The sequence below is a fragment of the Eucyclogobius newberryi genome, unplaced genomic scaffold, assembly GCF_026437365.1.
Source record: "Eucyclogobius newberryi isolate DKJ021-1_F unplaced genomic scaffold, fEucNew1.0.hap1 SCAF_4, whole genome shotgun sequence".
Lineage (NCBI taxonomy): Eukaryota > Metazoa > Chordata > Actinopteri > Gobiiformes > Gobiidae > Eucyclogobius > Eucyclogobius newberryi.
This window is the reverse complement of record NW_027316056.1, coordinates 11,703,302-11,726,448: the sequence shown is the minus strand read 5'-3', so window position 1 is coordinate 11,726,448 and position 23,147 is coordinate 11,703,302. Positions and strand designations below refer to the sequence as shown.

At 41.6% G+C, this 23,147-nt stretch overlaps 1 protein-coding gene across 1 annotated transcript in view; it reads left to right on the top strand.

The window, feature by feature from the left end:
• sorcs3a (sortilin related VPS10 domain containing receptor 3a) overlaps positions 1-23,147 on the top strand; it is a 309,709-nt gene that overhangs the window by 171,238 nt on the left and 115,324 nt on the right. Inside the window, exon 4 of the mRNA XM_072463241.1 lies at positions 15,299-15,457. Within this exon, the coding sequence (XP_072319342.1) occupies positions 15,299-15,457 (159 nt within the window). The remainder of the gene's footprint in view (positions 1-15,298; positions 15,458-23,147) is intronic.

The following is a 23,147-nucleotide window of genomic DNA, read 5'->3' as shown; positions in this document are numbered from 1 at the left end:
ATCCAGAGCATCCACGCTCGCCCACGAACATCCAGAGCATCCACGCTCGCCCACGAACATCCACGCTCGCCCCAGAGCATCCACGCTCGCCCACGCTCGCCCCAGAGCATCCACGCTCGCCCACGCTCGCCCACGCTCGCCCCAGAGCATCCACGCTCGCCCACGCTCGCCCCAGAGCATCCACGCTCGCCCACGCTCTCCACGCTCGCCCACGCTCGCCCCAGAGCATCCACGCTCGCCCACGCTCGCCCCAGAGCATCCACGCTCGCCCACGCTCGCCCCAGAGCATACACGCTCGCCCACGCTCGCCCCAGAGCATCCACGCTCGCCCACGCTCGCCCCAGAGCATCCAGAGCATCTACGCTCGCCCCAGAGCATCCAGAGCATCTACGCTCGCCCCAGAGCATCCAGAGCATCTACGCTCGCCCCAGAGCATCCAGAGCATCTACGCTCGCCCCAGAGCATCCAGAGCATCCTCGCTCGCCCCAGAGCATCCTCGCTCGCCCCAGAGCGTCGCAGCCACGCTCGCCCCAGAGCATCCTCGCTCGCCCCAGAGCAGAGCAGCCACGCTCGCCCCAGAGCAGCCGTTCATCCCTCCATTCATCCCTCATCCCGCTCTTTTCCCCCCCCCTCCCCTTCCCCATTCATCCAAACCATTTGACCCCTTCCCCATTCATCCCACATCCCACTCAAGCTTTTCCGCATCCTCAGAGCCTCGCCCGCAGCCACACGCTCGCTCAGAGCCCCGCCCCGCAGCCACACGCTCGCTAAGAGCCCCGCCGGCAACATGTTCACTCCAAGCACAAATCTCATCAGCAGCCGCGCCCACGCGCTCGCCCCGACCCACGGCAGCATCCTCATGCTCGCCCCAATCCATGTATTCATTTCCCAGAGCCTTTCTCTGAGCCACCGGGCACAGGGACGTCTACCACAGAGCCACCGGGATACGCCCCTCTGGTTCTCAACAGTCTCTCCTTCGACCCTCTGCTCGCACAGAGTCCGTTCTCCACTCGATCTTTCGACTCTTCATTCATCCCTCCCTTAATCACTCATCCCGCTCTATCCCCCCCCCCCCCCCCCCTCCCCTTCCCCATTCATCCAAACCATTCGACCCCATTCCCCATTCATCCCACATCCCACTCAAGCTTTTCTGCGTCCTCACCAGGATCTCATCGGGCACCGGGAAGCAGTCTCTCTCCGGAACAGTCACCGGGCACCGGGATGCTCATCCATCTCACATTCCCTCCTTCTTTTCAGAAGAAACATCTCTCAACGTGCACCTTATCCGTTCAATCCTATCACTCTTGCATCTCATTCTCCATTTGCTTCCGTCGACGACCACAAACACTAAAACACTATTCAAATGTACCAGAATTAACCCTCGTCTCAGTAACGGACGGACTGCTTTTGATTTCATCCAGCTCCTCTTCAAGAGTGCTTGGCTATCCAGGTCCTTTTCCCCCGTGCCACTCGTAACATTATTTTCAGCCAGGCTTACGTCAAGATCCAGATCAACTTCCTTCATTTAAATCATTTTGGGGGTTCTGAATCGGCTGGGCTGATTACCCGAGACAGAGCCCCCATCCTGAGTCTCTACCCAGCCATCTCATCGATCTCTCTCTCTCTCATCTCATCGATCTCTCTCGCTCTCGCTCCCGCTCTCGCTCTCGCTCTATCGCTCTCTCGATATCGCTCTAGCGCTCTCTCTCTCTCTCTCTCGCTCTCTCGATATCTCTCTCTCGCTCTCTCGCTCTCTCTCTCTCTCGCTCTCTCGCTCCCTCGATATCTCTCTCTCTCATCTCATCGAGCTCTCTCTCTCATCTCATCGAGCTCTCTCTCATCTCATCGAGCTCTCTCTCTCATCTCATCGAGCTCTCTCTCATCCCATCGAGCTCTCATCGATCTCTCATCGACCCATCATGACTTATCAATAAACATTCTTTCGTATTTCATTGTTGTGGCGTGGTCCTTGCTAGTGAACCAAATATGAAAAAAAAAAAAAAAAAAAAGAGGCAGGGTTTCTCAGGAGAGTTGAGTTGAATTGACAGCAGGGGGCGACAATGGACACTTCCAACGCCCGATAAACACATTTTACCATCACAGAAACGTTCAATAAGGTGAAAATGTTACTTAGTCCTGCTTTAATTCTGATTCATTGAAAGCCTGACTAAAAAAAAATGCAATGCAACCATAACAATGTTTTATTTCATTTGTAATGATGTTTATTTGGTGAAGGTTATTAACACAAAATCGTCATATGACTTTGTTTGATGGTTGGATTAAGAGCTATTCCAGACACAAAATCCTTCACCCTCTAAATCCAGTTATGTTCCAGTCGGTCAAACTTTCCAGGGCCTGAAATGACAAAATAACTTGTTTTTTGACCTTGAGAAATCCATAGCATGCGCCGAGCAGCGAGACATAATGTTATGGCAGATTTAATGAAAAACGCTTTGATCACGTCAGACCAGATGTGGCAGTAGTGAAGGTAGCAGATTCACACAACCCAGTACGAAGTTTAATTTCACACTTGAGAAGACCTAACCGTCCGTAACGCTTGGATGTTTGTCCTTTCTCAGTAAAAAAGAAATAACTGCGTAGAGATAGTGGGAAACACTCACTTTTCAATATGTAGAGCTGTGGGAAACATGGACATCATAAGACATTTTTGTGTTCGTAGTATTTAAGAAAGTTGTTCAATTTGAGCCTTTCTCAATAAAATGTTATCATGATTTCGTGCAAAAACAGGATTTTTCATAAATATCATCAGTTTTAACAAATGAGCAACCTTATACACCTGGGACCACAGTTCTATGTGTGAAGGAAGTAAGTGTGATTGTGCCTGATTATAATGACACATGAAGACAGGGTCCTGCAATAATTCAGATGAAGTCAAATAAACTGTAAGCTCTACTTGATTAAGCATCTACTCTCCTGAGAAACTATAATTTAAAAATACACAATTTATGTAATTAGAAGACGATTCATAATCAGACACACACACTGGGTATGGACATTATGGACTCATAAAAAGGCACACAGCGATGCCACTGATATACACACGTAATAGTGACCTTTTTTTCGCCCCGCACACTTTTTCCCTCTTTTCCCACTTCCGGTGAAGACACACTTCCGGTCCAGTGCGAACTCTACTGGTTTAAATGGAGAACGTGGAGATTTAAGATTTTAGATTCTATTTAGATTTTTCTGGTTCTTCCGCTGTTGTGATGCTTCGACCAATCAGCATGAAGTATTTTATTTTTAACATCCCGACAGCTTTCGGCGAGAGACTTCCCAGATTGATTCATTTGAAGAACTCAATTCAGAGTGAAATACAGATCAATTTGGCATGAGCCAAGTTTGTACAACGTATAATAATTTAAAAAAATAACCTAAACTAAACCTCAAAGTTTTGCAACTTCTAATTGCACCTTTTTAATAAAAGCAGAGCATGTTGCTCGTGTTAGACGGTGAAGGTTAGGATTCTAGCTTTTTTATTCAGTCTGATAGATTACCTTGTGTTGTCTTGGCCCCAGAAATAGAGAATTCTCATTAATTAATCCGTCATGAATTAAATAATAAGAAATCCATATTTTTTTGAACTTATATTAAAAATCCTACCTGTTTTGACACTATTGTGAGCGTGAAAGAGCCAAGGTAAAAAAAACTTTGAAAGTTAAGGGTAAAGTTCAAGAATAGTTTCAGACATACAAATAAAAAAGATCATGAACTTCGTTCACGGAATGAATGCATTTATTTATTTATTCATGTACCGGCAATTCATCAGTGATAGATCGCACTTGTTCACATTCTAGAATTGTGAGATCTCCTCCACAGTGCTCCTTTGTTAGTTTTTCCTTGACGAGAAGAAGGGTCTAAGGACAGGGGACTTTGGGACATTTGTCTAAGGACACGAGATGCTGGGACATTTCCAAGTCCCTATGAACATTGTTTAATCTGTTTTTCACTGTCGCCCTTTGAGGCAACTACTGTTGTGATTTTGTGCGTTACAAAAACAATTTGAATTGAATTGAATGTCATATGGGGGCAGGGGCTTATATAATTCTAATGTTTTTTTTTTTAATAAATATCCAAACTTATGATCCACAAATGTTTTTTAGATTGACCCCACAAAATTAGTATTAATGTTAAGATTATTTAAGATTCTAAAAGGTTCTTTTTTTCAGACCAGTTTGTCTTGTCAGCTGCTTTACACAGGTGTTTTTTGTTGTTTTTCTATCATCATTGTAAAAGAGAGAACCCGATTATGGACTGGGATGGAGTTTACATCACTGGGACAGAGAACAACAAACATCATTGCTGGGTTAAGGAGGAAAACGTGCCCACTGACTCTAAACTCGGTGCAGGAGGTGGGGGACAGAAGGGTCCTGGCTAGATTCACACCTATGCTGGACCATGAGTGTCACCCCCTGCAGGACACTCTGTCCGCTCTGGAGAGCAGCTTCAGTGAGAGACTGATCCACCCTCGCTATGTGAAGGAAAGGTTTCGCAGGTCTTCCTGCTGCTGTCAGACTTTATAACAAACACTGTTAGTCCTGAACATGTGCAATACTGATGTAACCATGTGCAATACCTGTAAATAAGAGTGTTCTATTTTGTTTTTATTCTGTTTACTTACCTGCAAATAGTATTACCTATTACCTAGTCTTGTGCTAGCTATTTTTTTACTTTATTTTATTCTATTATCATTATTTTATTATTATTATCTCATTTTTATCTTTATCTTTTTATTTTTTATTTATCTATTTTATTTTATTTCCCAAGAGTTCCCAAGAGTTCTATTAAGAGTGTGTTTTTTTTTAAACTTCCTATTCTGTCCTTTCCTCCTGTTCTACTGCATTGTAACAACGAAATTTCCCCTTGTGTGGATATTAAAGGATTATCTTATCTTATCTTAAACCAGGATGAAGGGGTCTTTTTACTCTTCCATACCTGGGTTAATGTCGTGAAGAAGTCAGACTGCATCTCCCAGTAAGAAGACACGCCACAGCAACATCTGAATTTAGAAGTCCTTTCCATTCACATTCTGGATAAATAATGGCATCACATGTTCTGAAATGATGAAATTATTACATTTGTATTTATTAATGCTGACAGCGAAAATATTGAACTTAATGCCAGTTTATGGCCCAGTAATTACAGAAATAAGTCAACAAATTTGAAAGTTTAACAAAATTCTGACTTGTTCTCCAGCTCAGTTTTGACGTCCTTATTCATTGTTTTATTGTTTTATGTTAAGTCAAATCACCAAGACAAGTTCCTATGTTTGTGAATTTTGTTCATTGACAATTGCAATAAACCTTTTCTGATTCTGATTCTGATGTGCAAAATAAGAATCTTTCTATTTTTATGTATTAATGTAATGGATTTGCGAACCAACCGTTTCATCAGGCATCATCATAAGCCGCCACAGGTAATGTACGACTCTAGAACGTGACAAATACAGTTGCGGCGGTGTCTAGTTCCATTAGGCTTAGTTCCCAAGGCTTAAGCCAAGGTAGTGACCCTGAATAGGTTTGAATGGCGCCAGATATGATGATCATAGCTCGTCTGATTACTGCTCCTGACTCACACCTCCTGTCTTTTTTATGCCACAGATTTAATTCTACATCAAGGGCAAGAGTGGCATTACAGTCCTCCTGGTCCTGCGGCGGCGGCTGTTGCTGATGTGTCGTCTTTTTTTATGATTTCACTCGTAGAAGTTTAGATAAAGTTTATTACCGCTCTCAGGGGAGAGATGAGAAGCCATCTCCGGGCTGAATCACGCTGTTTGGGGACGTAAATAACGTCTAAGAAATGTCTTGTTTCCGTATTGGTTTCAAAGAAAGACAGAAAGCAAAATTGTGCACCTTTCCAAAACAATTTACTTACCGTATTTTCCGGACTATAAGTCGCACCGGAATATAAGTCGCACCAGCCAAACAATGCATAATAGACAAGACAAAAACATATAAGTATAAGTCGCACCCCGGCCAAAACTATGAAAAAAGGTGCAACTTATAGTCCGGAAAATACAGTATATGTACAATGTCAGCTTAGAATTCTGTTAATGTCGAAGGTAATGTTTAGGCCTGACCAATGCTCAAAAAAATGCAGATTTTTGTATCGTCTACATGTTCAAATTCTGACTTGTGCATGCTTTTATTAGTGAACAGAAAGTTAAAATGTTGCCATTACTCTGTGAACTTTAGCTTGACCTTATGCATTTGCAGTTATGATCTCACTCCATGTGGTCGTTATGAACAATAAAATTGGCTGTGGAGATACTGCAGTCTTCAAGCCTAACAATGTGATGCCATATGGTCATTATGTTATTGCATCAACTAATAGTCAGACAATGTATCCACACTTGCTCTAATTATGTTTTTTGGAAATGCTGGTGTTCTTTATTTAAATTATTAAGTATTCTCATGTTCTTCCACAAATGCCTGGAGTTGTCAGACTGATACGCCTTATTATGCTGCAGCTAAGACGGTTACTGTTTATTATGTGTCTGCCTGGACTGAATGTCATTACTGTGCTTATGTTTACACAGTTGTTATTTATGGTGTTTGTGACTGTTTTATCACACTTCTAATCATTACTATGCAATGTTACAGTCTAGCCTAAATATTGCTGTTTTCTTATATGATATTGAAAATAAATACTCAATCAAATCACGTATAATGCCAGGTTTGCAGGGCTAGTAATGACTCAAGTCTTTGCGTGGTAAAGATATGTGTGTTTTGTGGGGCTTTGGATAACTTTACATGAAAACAACATTTTGGGTGTACTTGAGACAAACGAACCACAGGCATAATTTTGTCCAATCAAACAATGAATCAGTCAAAGTATATTTCCCTTTCAACAGTCTAAATCAGGCATGTCCAAACTTGGGCCCGGGGGCCAAATGCGACCCTCAGACCAATTTTTGTTGGCCCTCCAGCTTCCTGCTATGTCGGCCCAAACAACAAAAAGTAGTACTTTTTATTGTGAAATTGGGAACATTCAGGCATATGGATGTGATACCAACCTATTACTAATGTTCTAGGTCTAATTAAAGGTGTGGAGGCTCATTGCAACTACGTCAAATGCAAAATTTTCGAATGATTCACTTTGTCATTCAACACATTGTCAAGTTGTTTGTGGCTCTCTGCCCCGTTTAATTTTCAAAATGCGGCCCTTGTGAACAAAGTGTGGACACCCCTGGTCTAAATGGTGAACAATTGCTTCAAAGAGTTAAAAATAAATAGGCAGATCAATGTGGCTTGGGTTAAACCTGTAAAGAGCGGTGCATGGTGACGTCAGAGCCCGGGGACCCTAATATTCAGTCAAGTTTATGGACAGGACCTATAGGAGGAGTAGTCTACTGTAAATGTGTTTTAAATAACTGGTACCTGGAGGAAACCACTGGGAGAACATGCAAGCTTCATTCCAAAAGGGCACTGCTCTTCATAAATTGTACCTTGAATTAAAGCTTTGACATTTTCACAGTCATAAAAGCACTAATAAGCCAGCGTGTATTATAGTTAGTCTTAATTAAGGCACATATAGCGTAACTTAAGTTTCTTTAAAGATGAAATACATTTGATACCACATTACAATCTGATAAAACGTTTCATGCTGCACTTTTAACTGGTGCTGGATGCAAAGCTACAAAACGATTTGTCTGTTTTGTAATTTTATTTTAAAAAGCCTGTTTAACCCAGGGGTCCAGTCTTTCTGTCTCTTGAAATTCCATCTTTAGCAAAGCAGGTATTGAGTTTTTTACTCTACTTTGTGTCCTTGTGTGTCCCCAAACTCTTTACTTACCTAGCTGCATCTTACCGCTTGCATATTCCTCTGCAGATGACGCAGGGTCGCCGCTGATCACTGTAAAAAGTGAACACGTACTGTTCTTGATAGCTCTGAAATGAAGATCTATCATTTTGCACCACGCTGCAGTTTTTTAAAGCATATACGTTAAACCTGTTCTTTTACAGGCGGAAATAACCACGCTGCGACCTTTAGACTGTCCTATTATAGATTTGAATGATAGTAATGGCATTTAGTAGAAAGCCTCTACAAATGACACCTCGCATGAATCTTCGGGACTCTTTTCTAATATATTTTTTGTCACCCGCTACACTACTCCTAAGTCCTTGAACAGCTTGATTGAATCGCTGATAAATGAGCTTAATTTTAACACAGACGCTGAGTGCAAAGTAGAAAAAAAAAAGGGCTACAGATGAGGCAGGGAGGAGAGCAAACCGTTGGTGATTAAGTCTTGATCCATGTCTAATGAGCGCATTGCGTTGACAAGTGTGCGGTTAAAAGACAGACTAAGCCCAATTGATAAACGGTGACGTGATTTATTTGCTGGGCGCCGTCTCCGTCACACCGTTCCTTTAGCCAATGATCCAATGTCTCGCAGCTACTATCTGGGCTCGGCTCTTCAGCTTATGCGCAGTTTGACATCAGGCTGATAAAACACAAAGGTTATCCCACCAACCCCATATTGATTTGGAATTGTTACCCTCCTCACTCGCACCGCTCCTCAACGCGCCAGAGCGGGCTGTGAGGGAAATCTTAATCACCCATCGGAGAATGCTGGGGTTTACAATGTTGAATTACAAGTAGAAAGGAGTTGTGGATGTCCTGTGAAGAACATATGGGTATAGTATTTTGAAGCATATGCAGTCTGCTCTCTGCAAAGCATACACGTTTTTCAAAGTAACTTTTCTGGGGATAAATACAACCTTCCTGTTAAAGCAGACTGCGAGTTTTGTGGCATAAATGGTTGGCCATATGTTGGGTTGGCAAGCGCATCTTATTTTTCTTTCCAGTTCCGGCCTGGCAAAGTACGGACACCACTCATCCACATTTTGGGACACTTTATATGTCGCATTCACATTGATGTTGTCATGATTTCAGATAGAAGGCCAAATAACTTGTTTTTACGCGTTTCTACTTTTTCCCAAAGGGTTTTGTAGTTTTTCCTGGCCGAGAAGGAGGGTCTAAGGTCAGGGGATGATGGGACAGTTATCTATTTGCTAATATCCTGTTAACATTGTTTAGTCTGCTGGGCGTTACAAAAATAAATGGAATTGATCTCTAAAGGAATGAACTCTTTTGGAAAGAAGAATAATGAGGTGCAGTTATGTCACATATAAATGTTATTTAATACAGAGTAGCTTTTTTTCCTTTCTTTCCAACCAATGCATATGTATTTTAAAGAAGATATATCATGCAAATATTCCATATGATACTTTTAAGAGCTTTTAATCTTATTCCAGCTGAGCATGTGTATGGTAGGGGGCGTGGCCGTCATCCACACATAACCGCAGGATTTTAAAACGGTGCTTTAGGAAAACTCCAACCAAAGTCAAGATCTTGGTAAACTCCGGTTTTGTGTTTGAGTGTGGACATGGGCAACCAGTTTTAAGGTGCCAAACGTCACTATCTGCGACAATAAATGAATAAACGTCACATATGCTTCCTTGTTTATGCCTGACAGTGGACAACGTGGATCCTTTGTGAAGTGTGTTACTTTTTTTGGTACAAGTGCTTTTGGTTTTTTGCACGATTTGGCTAACCCCACTACAGCTTCTTGTCGCGGAGCACAAACGGATCTATACTGCACCAAATAACTCTTCCACCACATCGAAGGCATGACAATCTGGCGGCATTCTTGCATGTTTTGCGGAAGTGACGACGAGGAAAGACTTGTTCTTATTGGATGGATTAGGTCTAGGCACTGCCAACTATTGGTCTGGCATGTTTCTGACCACATTCAAGATTGCACTTATATGGGTTTGTGTGGATGGACATATATATAAAACTATTATGTGTGTACGCGGTACTTTTATGCATTTATAAAAATACCCGCATACGTATGTACGTGGCCTCAGACTGGTCTTTTCTGCTCCTGGTGTCGTCCTGCCCCTGCTCTGGGCTCCAGCTGAGTCAGCTTGTTTCCTGCCTCCACTGCCTGACATATTTACTACTGTAAAATAAACTGTTAAACCTGCATCAGTCTCATTATCTTGACTTTGCTTTTGGCTTCAACCTGTAACCCATTACAGGGAGGGCCCTTGAAAGCAAGGCAAGCTCACATTTACAAGTGTGCGCTGTGATACAATACACAAAAACATTTTCACAATTAATTATTCATGTTGAAAAAAAATAATCCTCTGCCCAGCACTTTGTTGTAATGGGGTTTATGGCAACCTAACATTCTGACTGCAAACAATGAATGACACACTAATGTATAATTTCCTTTTCATAACAGACTTGGCTGCTCACAATTTTATTACACAATATGATTATAGCTTAATAGTGTAAATTACATCAGACAAAACAGCAACAGTGAATCTGGCACTTATCAGAGGCCTTGGCATAGAGCGATGACAGGTAATGGATTGCGCAAGCCAATGAGAGAGCGAGGTGGAGAATGCGCTGCCTGTTTATTGGGACCTAATGAAAAACAATTTATCTAAATCACCAGCGGGGAGGGCTCCTGGTTAAAGTGCGGGAAAAGAGGGCTAGTGTTTGTGGCAGTGACAAATGTGCCTGTGTTTTTCCAATTGAAAGTGAATTGAGGAAAGAAAACAGCCATTCGGACCACAAGACCAAAGATTCCATCACACAGAGATGGAGGCGTGTAAGCAAATCAAGAAATCAAGTATTCTATTGACTCTTGGTATATAAAATAGGCTGCTATTTGATTTAAGGTTTCTTTATTCTTCATTCCAACATGTAATTCCAACGTGCTAAGGCCCAGCAGGGGAAAAGACTAAAACCGTATGATACTTTCTCTATAATAACTATGATCAAATAAAGAAAGCATGAAATGTGTGCAAAACAAACTATAATCATATAAACAAATGGTTAATTTGACTTATTAGATTTATCGCTAAAGTATTTTTCTATATTCCACTCTATTCAAACCTCCACTTCTTGGTCTGTCTTGCCCACATGTAAATTCCTGATTTATGTAACAGAATGTACATAACTAATGGAATATTTAACACAATGTATTACACTTACAGTGACCTGTTCGCATTATATGGACAGGGCTAATTAGGAAACCATTCCCTCTTCCATGCCTTTGAATACATTATACATGGATTCCTCACTAAAGCCTATTGTAAGCTGATTCCTAAGAATACATTATTGTAGCATATTTCACAGCTATTCAAAGCCCTCCTCTTTATCTCCTCCGACAAAGACTCTAAATGTCATTAGCTGAATACTGTTGTGGAATTCCTCCCATTATTGAATCCAGTAATAAGTCTGATAGCTGCAGCAGAAACATCTCAAGCATGAAATTAGGGCCTCTTCCTCCACTGTAGCGATGGAACAGTTGAATTTCATCTTAATCACGAGGTGAGTTTGGGGAAATGACATGGTTAGGCTGGAGCTGATGGAGAGGAACACAGGGCCGAGTTGGGCCTGGCTGCCTGACGCCTTGTTCTACAGCAGTAAGTAAATGTAACTGCTCGTTAACTTCATGGTGCAATTTATTACACATTTGAAGCTACAGGCTCAAATACTGTTCTTTATACGGCTTGACATTCGGGTGCCCTCTCAATGATGAACACGTTTAGTTGTAGAAGCATCCTCAGACTGTTATTTAAGCTTCTGCCAGTTTGTCAATGAAATACCATCTGACACATTAGATTTCTTGTTTTGTAGTTGACATATTTGTACCGTGAAAACATCCGAATAGCTTTAAAGCTGGAGTTCGCGATCACTGGACCGAGACCCAAAATCGTAAAAAGGAAATACATTTTGAAAGTACACATTTATTTTGTTTTAAAATACTTTTGCACACTGCTCCCACAGTCTCCACACACAGAGAGAATCTAGGGTGCGCACGAGGGAAAGAGAGAGAGAAAAGAGGGGTCGTCTGCACACTGAATACGCCCGACCGTTAACGGTGTATAGCGCAAACAAAAAGCTCTGTCTGGACACAGTTTGGAATATAAATATGTTCCGCATCCCATAAGCATTCAGCCGGTGTTTATTCCGGGGTCAATCGCCCGCTTCACGGAATCACCAGCACAAAAACCTGAAAAATGAATACTTTATATCTCTTGATTTAATAGAGTGAATTACCTATCTTTCTATGTTTATGTTGAATTCTTTTGGAATAAACATAAAAGATGAGGTCAGTTGTCTTGTCAAAGCTTTGATGCAGTGCAGCTCACAGAGGCTCAGTGTGCTGGAGAACAGACCTGAGCACAGAGAGCTCCACTGAGAAACACTGACACAAGATTGAGGCACAAGTGTTCTGGAAATTTTGATCTAAAATATCCCAGATTACAGGAAATCTGTCTTGTTGAACCTTTCCCTGGGACGACCCTTAGACCAAACTAACTGCTACAGATTCAATTCAGAATGATATCTAGGATCCTTAATTCATTAACTAATGTGTGCAAAGGTTATGGCTAAATGACCCAATATAAACTGTTTTACTGACCCGCAGTAACAGTTACTCAAATTGGACTTCCTTTGCAAAGTAACATATAATTTACAGGAAGTTTGAGTTTATTTGTGTAGCATATTTCATGCACGCAAACAACTCAATGAGCTTTACAGAGTTCAATCACAGAGATTTGTGAAATATAAAAGTTTCACACAGTATATATAAATCCTATAAATGCGTTAAAACACATTCAATAATATTAAAACACACACTTGAGTGCTTCTGGGGATATTCTTAGTACAAAGGTTAAAACAGGTGCTCAGGCTCATTTGCTGGAGAACTGTTCCCACGCTTGAAATATAAAACTTACTCCCTAAAATGTAAAAAGACAGTCAAAAAGGTCAGTGCCTTTGACAAGCCAATGTGATCGGTCTTCGTCAGGGTGATAAACGTGATAAATAATGTATTTTTATCACTGGATACTTGACCTTTTTGAGTTTTTATAACGTAAGCATGGTCATTATTACTTCTGAATATATTGAGGTGTAATGTATGTAAATATATACATACACACATAGGGAACATTGTTCCCTCCCGGACGGTGCGGTGTTTTCCAAACAACAAGCCATGGATTAACCGTGAACTGAAGGCTCTGCTGAAGGAGAAGAAGAGAGCCTTCAGGTCAGGGAACAAGGAGGAGCTGAGGACTGTGCAGAAGGAGCTGAGGAGGAAGATCAGGCAGGCTGAGGCCGTCTACAAGAGGAGGATGGAGGAGCAGCTGCAGCAAAAGAACATTCAGGGAGTGTGGAGGAGCCTGAAAACCATCTCGGGCTTCAAAATCCCCCCCTGCCCAGACAGAGGGGGATCTACAGTGGGTGAATGATTTAAATGCTCACTTCTTGAGGTTTGATCGGTCACCCGCCCCTCCCCCTGCACAGCTGCATGCTCCCTCTTCCACAGCTGGACAATGCCCTGCATCTGTTTCTCTTCGCTTATCTGCCCCGGAACATCAGCTCCCCACTTCGCCTGGACTCACCCATCCCCCCAGCACACGGTCCCCCTGCCAACCACTGACTGTCACAGCAGCACAGGTGAGGAGTGAGCTGAAGAGGATTAAAGTGAGGAAGGCAGCAGGACCTGATGGCATCAGCCCCAGGCTCCTTAAGTCCTGCGCAGATGAACTGTGTGGAGTTATGGAGCATGTCTTCAACATGAGCCTGAAGCTGAGGGTGGTACCACAGGTCTGGAAGACCTCCTGTCTGGTACCTGTGCCTAAGACACCGCGCCCCAAAGACCTCAACAGCTTCAGGCCAGTGGCTCTCACGTCCCACCTGATGAAGACACTGGAGCGGCTAGTCCTGGACCACCTCCGCTCCACCGTGAGCTCAGCCATGGACCTGCTGCAGTTTGCATATCGGCCTGGCATCGGAGTGGAGGACGCCGTCATCTCCCTGCTGCACCGCTCTCTCTCTCACCTGGAAAAGCCTGGCAGCTCTGTGAGGATTCTGTTCTTCGATCTTTCCAGCGACTTCAACACCATCCAGCCGCTGCTCCTGAGGGACAAGCTGGAGACGGCTGGTGTGGAGTATGACCTGGCAGAGTGGATCCTGGACTACCTCACAGACCGACCCCAGTTTGTGAGAGCACGGGACTGTGTGTCTGACACTCGGACCTGCAGTGTGGGGGCGCCCCAGGGCACTGTCCTCGCGCCCTTTCTCTTCACCCTTTACACTGCAGACTTCAGACATGACACGGACAGCTGTGTCCTGCAGAAGTTCTCTGACGATTCTGCCATCATCGGATTCATCACGGACGACGATGACGCGGAGTACAGAGGACTGGCGCAGGACTTTGTGGACTGGTGTCAGCGGAACCACCTCCTCATCAACGCGGGGAAGAACAAGGAGATGGTGGTGGATTTCCGCAGACGCCACCCCACTGCCCCCTCACCAGTGAACATCCAGGGACGGGACATTGAGAGAGTGGACTCATACAAGTACCTGGGTGTTCATCTGAACCACAAACTGGACTGGACTCATAACACAGACGCACTGTACAGGAAGAGCCAGAGTCGGCTCTACCTCCTGAGGAGACTCAGGTCTTTTGGAGTGACAGGGCCACTCCTGAAGACCTTCTACGACTCTGTGGTGGCATCAGCCCTCCTGTACGGTGTGGCCTGCTGGAGCAGCAGCATCACAGAGAGAGGAAGAGGCTGGACAGAGTCATCAAGAAGTCCAGCTCCGTCCTGGGCTGTGCTCTGGACTCGGTGCAGGAGGTGGGGGACAGGAGGGTCCTGGCTAGATTCAGATCTATGCTGGACCATGAGTGTCACCCCCTGCAGGACACTCTCTCCGCTCTGGAGAGCAGCTTCAGTGAGAGACTGATCCACCCTCGCTGTGTGAAGGAAAGGTTCCGTAGGTCTTTCCTTCCTGCTGCTGTCAGACTTTATAACAAAAACTGTTAGTACTGAACACTCGCAATACTGATCTAACATAATACTGATGTGCAATTCTGTCATATGTGCAATTACTGTGAAATTCATGTGCAATCTATGTGCTGTCGTGACACATATTCATGTGCAATTACTGTCGGGATCACATGCAATGGTATTTATTTATTTATTTATTTGTCTATGGGAGTTTTTATTTATTTATAGGAGGTCTTCTACTGAAAGTGTTTTTCAGACTTCCTATAAGTGATCTGTTCTTCTGTATCTACCTCTGTATCTACCTACGTTGCACCAATGAAATTTCCCCATGTGGGACAATAAAGGAATATCTTATCTTATCTTATAACCTCAGCAGAATGTATACATAGGAAATATAAAAGATATATGTCTTTATCCGTAAGGTGAAATACTTAAACACTTTCTCTCTTGCTCTTCTCCAGATGATGGTGCTGACGGATCCTGAGTTCGAGAGCAGTATCATGATCAGCTCAGACGAAGGAGCCAGTTTTCAGAAGTATCGTCTTACCTTCTACGTGCTGAGCCTACTGTTCCACCCTTTCAAAGAGGACTGGGCCCTGGCCTACAGCCACGACCAGAGGGTAGGACTAGCACTCACTGCAACAGGAACATATCACTTTGACACACTCAGAGCAGTAAGTGATCGATCTATCAATGTGGAAAGTGTAAGTCATGGAGGTTGAAGACACACTTAAAGCTGATTTCAAAACCATGAAAGGAGGAAGTATGTACGTAGTCAGCCTCATTGCCTTGTGAGGCTTCAACATTATTACAGACATTATTAGAATAAATCTTTTCGCACATTGTAATCAATAATTTGGCAATTTGCATGGCTTTTTTGTTCCGGATAGAAAAGTTAACCAGTGTGGACTTTGCTCATCCCAAATCAGCTTTAACTTCCAAGTTTGATAGATTATTCCTACTTCGATGAGGACAGTCTGTAGCGGTGTGATTTTTTTGCGGCACATTTTCGGATTTTCGGAAAACAGAGTCTATTAATTTATGAGAAAGAAAATGTCTCTAATACAGTTTTGATTTTGACATAGACAAACTTAATCCAAACAACAAATTGCTTCTTGTCTCTTGATTTAACCCCTATTTGAATTTAAGGATGCACTGAGCAACTCTCTCTATCGATATCGTTTTGCTTAGAATGTTCCACAGTATGAAATTATACTTTATTCAAATTCCACGTGTTTTATTTATTTGCTCAAAAACACCTTTAAAACAAATGAATGGGCTCGGTTCTCCCATACCTGGGGTCTCATTTATAAAGAGTTACATACAAAATCCTTGTCAAATTTAAGAAAAAGACCCCTTGACACGTGATTGTGCGGTTGTGTCCGGAAACTCAGCACCGAGTCCAGTTGGAGAGACGAGGCAGAAGGTGATCGGCACTCAAAGAGGAGAGAGGGAGCCAGGTTGAGGAAGATTGTTGGCAAGAAATATGAAATAATATTACTCATTTAATCACCACTGCTTGTGTGGGGAATTACATGGATGTTTTGGATTCATATTAATGTTTTGTCATTTCGAAAAGTCCATGGGAACGCGATGTGCTGGCTCATTATTTTACTTAAAGAGAAACTGGACATTTTCTACATACGTGAAGTTTGGATTTTGTCCCCACGTACTCTTTTAATCAGAATTCCAGTATTCTTTTATACATTCTTGATCTGTAAACTGTCCTAGTGCTGTCATTTGCATTCCATGGAGATAGTTCACCTGTTCCTTGTTTTTCACCTTATGGGAAAGAAAAATGTAATCTTGTATCATCAATAATGGTTATGGTTTGTAAATGTCCCCCTCCTCAAAGATGTGGGCCTAACTATGTTAAAACGTCTGATCTTCCTATCATTTTTTCACGCTCCCTTTGAAGCCTTGTGTTATCATATTTTCATTATTCGTCAAATCTACAGTCATTTTCCAGGATGAGTCATTTCCCCTTTGATGACGTTTGCGGCTGGGTTTATCTTTTTCCCTTTTCAAACACAATGCGAAGGGTTGATGTCTTTGTGGTCATTGTCTGACTCAAATGTAATTTTCTTTATGGTCAAGATGTTTCATAATCCAGTGTTGAAAGAATGAATTTGAAGGTCGGAGAGAAGCTATTATGAGCTGGCCATTTTTGCTTATTGTATACTATGTCTAGACTTTGATATGCTGCAACTACAACTTTTTATTATAGCTCTCTTTGTGATACCTTTACAAGTACAAACTTCATAATGCTAATTTATAATCACTTCATAACAACAAAGAAACACAGGCTTTTATCTGAATTTTCAACAACATTGTTTCAAAAACATTTTCAAAGCACAACGTTTTAGATATATAATCACTATTAAAGGATGCAAATTATGCACTATTGTTAACTATTATTGGCCTTAAACATGCATATCATGCTTTACAACCTAAACTGAACTGAAAATAATGTTTCTTTTAAAAACTGCACACTAGTTAGAGTTTGGGGTAACACGTTAGCTGGTGACGCGTTAGAGTACTCCCATTACTTTTTTAGAGTAATAAGGAATGTAAGGCGTTAGTTTTGCGCACCCATGTAATCTGTGAGCGGGGCCTACTCAGAGTATAATAAATATCTGAGTTCCCGGTCTTATTTGCAGATTAAGAATGACTCGTTGTAACGTTTCTTTTTTTCCTAGAAAACAGAGTCCAAATGACCACAATTGAATCTTTTTCTACAATAGAAATTACTATTATTTAGTTATTCTGTCTTAAAAAAAAGTGTTTTTGTCATTGTGGTATCAAAATCAATATCGAGTATCGAGCCTTTTCCTCAGTGTTGAAATTGTAGTATCGTGACAACAGTAAATGAAAATCAAATACGATTGGCATCTTTTCGGTGCAAGCCACATTACAGCTGAGACGTGATCAAGCTGTAAAAGTTGTCAGCTGCAATAGTAGTTGGATTTGTTGTTTCTTTTTTGTTTATCTTTTATGTGCTTTTAGTCAATACAAAGATATAACAGATATCTAACCACTAACAGTGTCTATGAGTGTAGTTGGAAAATGAAAAACTGCGTGGAATTGAAATCTTAGAAAGCACTGCATTACTATTATTAGTTACACTGGTTTAACACCAAATAATCAATTCATTCATGATATAAACACATACGGGCAGACTTGTAAACATACACTGGATCACCGCCTTCATGAGCTCATTTGTTGCTGCTGAAGTCTTGTCATGATTAGCTCTGTGCCTCTGTAATGAGTTCAACAGGATTTAAACATCGGCCGGGCTTGCTTTGGCCTGCTCTTTCCCAACAGCCTGGACACTTCTTCTTTAATATGCTCATTTTCAGCTTGTAAGAGCCTAATAGTCTACAGATTGGGTCACTGTGGATTTAATCAGCTGTAAATCGGTGTCTAGCCGAGCTTAAGAGCGGCCCCAAGGATATCGCAAGTGCAGTATTTAGTCAGACATCCAAATATGTGTCAGTAAAACAGGCCGGGTCTTTGGCATCATTTTGTATTTTCCCTCTAAAGTGGATAGTGATGCCAGAAATAGCATGTTATTATTACAAAATGAGGCTGTCCCAACTTCTAAACAGAAACAGCTTGGTACTGTCATATGGAAGGAACTGTCTGTAAGATCCTGGTTCAGGCCTGGATCTGGAGGTGGACTGGTCCTGTCAGCCAAGAATACAGCCTTCTCCAGACGTGAGTTCAGATGAGTGTGATTGACAGGTGGAATAGCCAATCAGGGATATGCATTGTCTGTCTGAATCAAACAAATATTGCTGCTTACAAGGAAAAAAGAAAGGCAAACGTGACTGAATCAATGAGCGAGGCACAAACGGTTAATCTGAGGTGAGAGAACTTTTAGTCTTTGGTACAGGTTCATTCTGTCCACTATATTTGGCAGAATGTAAGAAGCCTGCAAGACACGTCACTGCACCATCCTGTGACCTGTGTATCCTGTCGGACAAAATGAATTGTCGTTTAATTTAGGTGAGAGAATGAATAAATGATACATGACATAATAGTTCTTCTGTTTCCGATGCGTCAGAAAGTAAACCTGATTGCACGGCTCTGTATGAGTTTGGCTTGAGCAGAGGAGGTATTGACCTATTTAGATCTTAGACTATAGAAGGAAAGAGAAAGTATCCTAGACTAAGATACAAGTGTTATATCATCAGAACTGCTGTCAAATGCCGTAAAACCCCTTAACGATGGATTACAGTTTACGTGATATTAAAGGTGCACTACGTAACTTTTCTAGTGGTCTCCATTGAAATTCTATTGCCTTGCCTGAAATGTTCCTTGCATTAAACATAACTATCATTTAATCATTCAATTAAAGATGTTTTATATCTGAAATATTGCAAAAAACACGTGTTACTTTGTGGTTTGCCGCCACAGATTTGACCTGTGTTCAGTCTCCATGGAGACAGAGATGTTTAACCCCATGTTGTCGAACATGTTGAAACGTTTCAAAGGTTACATCATGTTTCATAGAGCATTGTTAGCATACTAAATAAGAATGAATAGATAACAACTTTTTGATAAAATGTACAAGATGTTTGGCAATGACTAGAAACACAACTATAACTGTGTAACTGCAACACTCACAGCTTTCAAGACCTACAGTGTGATTATTGGTCCTGATTGTCTTTTATGCCTGCAATCAGATTGATATTCAAGTCAGGCCTTGTTGACTAAATGAAGGTGTTTTTAAATGGAGAAGCGCCAGTGACCTTTCCGCTCTTATCTTCTGTCTGTGAGGCCTGTGTGGAGACAATCACGGATGCAGTACCGAGTCTTTGAATAAGGCCAACGCTTCTGCTGCTGCTGCTGCTGCTGCCAACCCAGACAGTTATGTAAGCAGGCCGATGAGAAAGAACAAGGAACTGGCAAGTTACACATGTCCAATAAACGTGGGAATCGTGCTCCATAAAAAAAGAAGACAGACAGGACAGTGTGTCTGGAAACAGTTTCATTAACACAGGTTTAAGACTGAGGACTTATTCTTTACACAATATTTTTCAGATGGGATTAAAATAGTACCTGCGGGTGAAGAAAGAGAAAATCCACTTGAAAAATATATAGGTGCACAGTGATTAGTCCCCGTGTTGTCCAATGGGGGTAAAATGCAGTTTAACGTTCACATAAATAAAGCAAATGTGAGATAAGCTCTGTTTCCGTCATCTGGGTGTTGGTTTCCTGATCACGGGAGCTACCTATCTTCTCTCTTCCTGCAGAGGGCGCACTCTCCGGCGCCATGGTTGGCTTGGCAAAACTGTGCATACTTTTGTCGTGTTCAAACTTTCAAAGGGTATTGATCATTCTAAAAATACCTTTACCAGGCAAAAAGCTGCTGCCTCTACCTTCTCCAACGTGCTACACTGAAAAGAACAAATGCTTTACTCGAGGAAACAAAACAACCTGTGCCCGCTTCTGCAGGTATGTTAGACCAAGGGTTATGTGAGTGTTAATATCCACTTCAGGAGTTTCTTTGGGTAAATGTGTTTCGTGAATGTGACCTAAATGTGGTTTTTACTTACATGCAGAATTCATTTTGTGTGCGAGTGAAAGAGCCATTAGTTTAGTGGCATCTGCAATCTTCGGGACAAAGTAAATCACCATGACTTTCACACAACTTTTAACCTTGTAATAAATCCCTTAACACTGTATCTAGACATTCCTGTGCAACTGCAATATTATGGATTAATTATCCACAGATACGGCGTTCCTATGGGTCCCAGTAGTTGTCTCCACAGTTGCCTTATACTCTTCCTCACATCCAGGGACACCACACTCTCCTTGACCTCCAGAACACAATGATTACACCCAAATGAACGTCTTTAATGTCGGAAATAGATTTTAATTTGCCCCTGTGATTGTTCCACTCTATAAATAGTTTATTCCTCATTGGGACAGTGAATATTAGATCTCTGGCTCAGTAAATTTGAGGGACAAGGCCGTGACTCTTTAATGGGCTTTGCAGTGATTAACTCTTCAACCAACTGCAGCTCAGACAAGTGCATTGCTAATCACCACTTGTTTTACACCCATCTATTTCCATGTGAGACCCAATGACCCCCGATAGTCTAAACGCATTCTCCAGTTCATATCCACTGCATTAATTACTATTGTCTTTGTGGAGGCAATTACACTGCGTCCATTATTAATGAAGATTAGAGAAGCTTCATTTAGCAATTAGTCTCTTTGTAAATTGGGTTATGGTTAGTTTGCTATTGTTGAATGACAAAATTCCTCAGTTACTGCTGGGAAATTGAGATGAATAGACAATAATCAAGCATGGAGGAGTATTGTTTGCATGTGCTGTCAAGTTGAAGAGGGAGATTAGTGATTTGGAGATGATAAATAGTCTGTGTGCAAAGTCGAGTCTGTCTGGAGTGGCCTGGCGATATACTGAAAGTGGAAAACTTTTATGTCAGTTAAAAGGAGAGAATTATACATTTTATTTGGAAATATATTCCCTAGGTCTCATATCACTGTTGGTGATGGTAAGGTGGAGGAAATGGGAAGTTTCCAATTCCAAACCAGCATCATTTTCAGTTCTTCATAGTTGAAAAGTACAAAACTTTGGTGCTGTCACAGGTTGTTATTTAGTGTGAAGCCAATCCAGGAGCGTGACATGGCCAATTTTAGATTATAAAAGAGAAACATAAATAAGCCAATCAAAGTCAGACTTCTGAGAAGTCAGTAAATATCATGAATATGAAATGAATGCAAAGTGTTTGTTGACTTCAAGGGGGCACTTAGGAATACTGTGTTGTTTCACAGTTTGGTTTGCCTGCGATCTCCCCGGTTCAAACAAGGAACCTTAAAATATATTGCCATTGCCTAAAGCTGCAAATAGATACTGCAGTTTGTTAGTCTAATGGAGTCGTAAATATATAATGGGAATCCAATAGAAAAGAAATAAACAAAACGTATACAAACCTTGAAGCCAAAAACTACTCACATTAATTCTTGGGCAAGATAGGTGCCTTGGAAAAGGACCAAACAACAATACACACTGGTCAGAGCTGGTATTAAGCCACCGATCTTTTGGTTAAGGATGAGTCAAATATTCTTTAACGGACTCATATGATGTCAAATTGACTTTTTCTTATAGTTTTTAACCATTGTTTTCTCATCAAAAACTTACCTGGTCTTGTCGCTTCTTTCATGCTTGTTTCATTCATTTGGTTTACAGGTTGTCTTCTCTGCTTTTTCTCTGAACCTCACAAAAACACTTTTCACAGATTTGTGATGTCTTAGGTAGAGAACCAGAAGTCTCCTGTGTTGTTTTTAAGTCACTAAATCATTGTCAGACTCATTCTGAGCATTTCTGCCTTCAATTTGGTTTTCAATACTTTCAATTACTTTCTAAAACGTGATTCATCTAAGTAAAGTAAAGGCCAATCACCATACAAATAAGGCATCATTTGTCCCTGAATTCTTCCTGCTTATTGTAATACCCTATACTGACCTGCTACAGCCTCATTGACACATTCAATCTCAACTCTTAATTTTTACACCTGCAAATTCCCAAAATGCGCGCTGGTGAGTATTTACTGTGAGTTTACTACCAAGGCTTTCCCACCCTCGTCCTCACCACATAAACAGACTTCCACCTGGAGTCGTGATGCCGCTCAGTAATTATATTATACTGGCAAGATTGTACTTCAAGCACCTCCTGTGTAGACAACCATTTAATTTGGGGGCTGGCAAACCGTTTTAGCTTGAGGAAGCCAGTGTCTCAACAGTTATCACACTGATCTTCAATACATGTGAGGATTTCAACATAGCCCTCCAATGGAACAGACTTGGGAAGGCAATCCAGATTAATATTATTAGCTTGGTGATAAATGGCTTGGAGGAAAGAGTAATAATAATATATCAAGTGTAAATTGTCACATAGGGAGCTGTCCGCGGTGCTGTTCTTCGAAGACAGTGTCACGCCTGGATTTGGTGGTGAGATTAAATAAAATGAGCTTGTGGGGACACACAGTTGTTTAAAGTAACACACAAACATCATTATAAGACTATGTGGGAGGTGGCCGCGCGGAAATCATATCCTCACATGTTTTGAAATGTGTGTTAACAGACTGAGGGAATATTTTGTAGTTGGCCAACTTAATTCCAAATTTGTCTGATTCTTTAACTTATTTTCCCTTGGGCAAGATATTTCACAGAAGTCTGGTGTCGATGTATGAGGAGTTAATTGGCAAAAATAGATAAGTGCTTTTGAACTGTTCATATGCTGGTGAGTCAATGAGTGTATTTGTGACAGTTATTTTT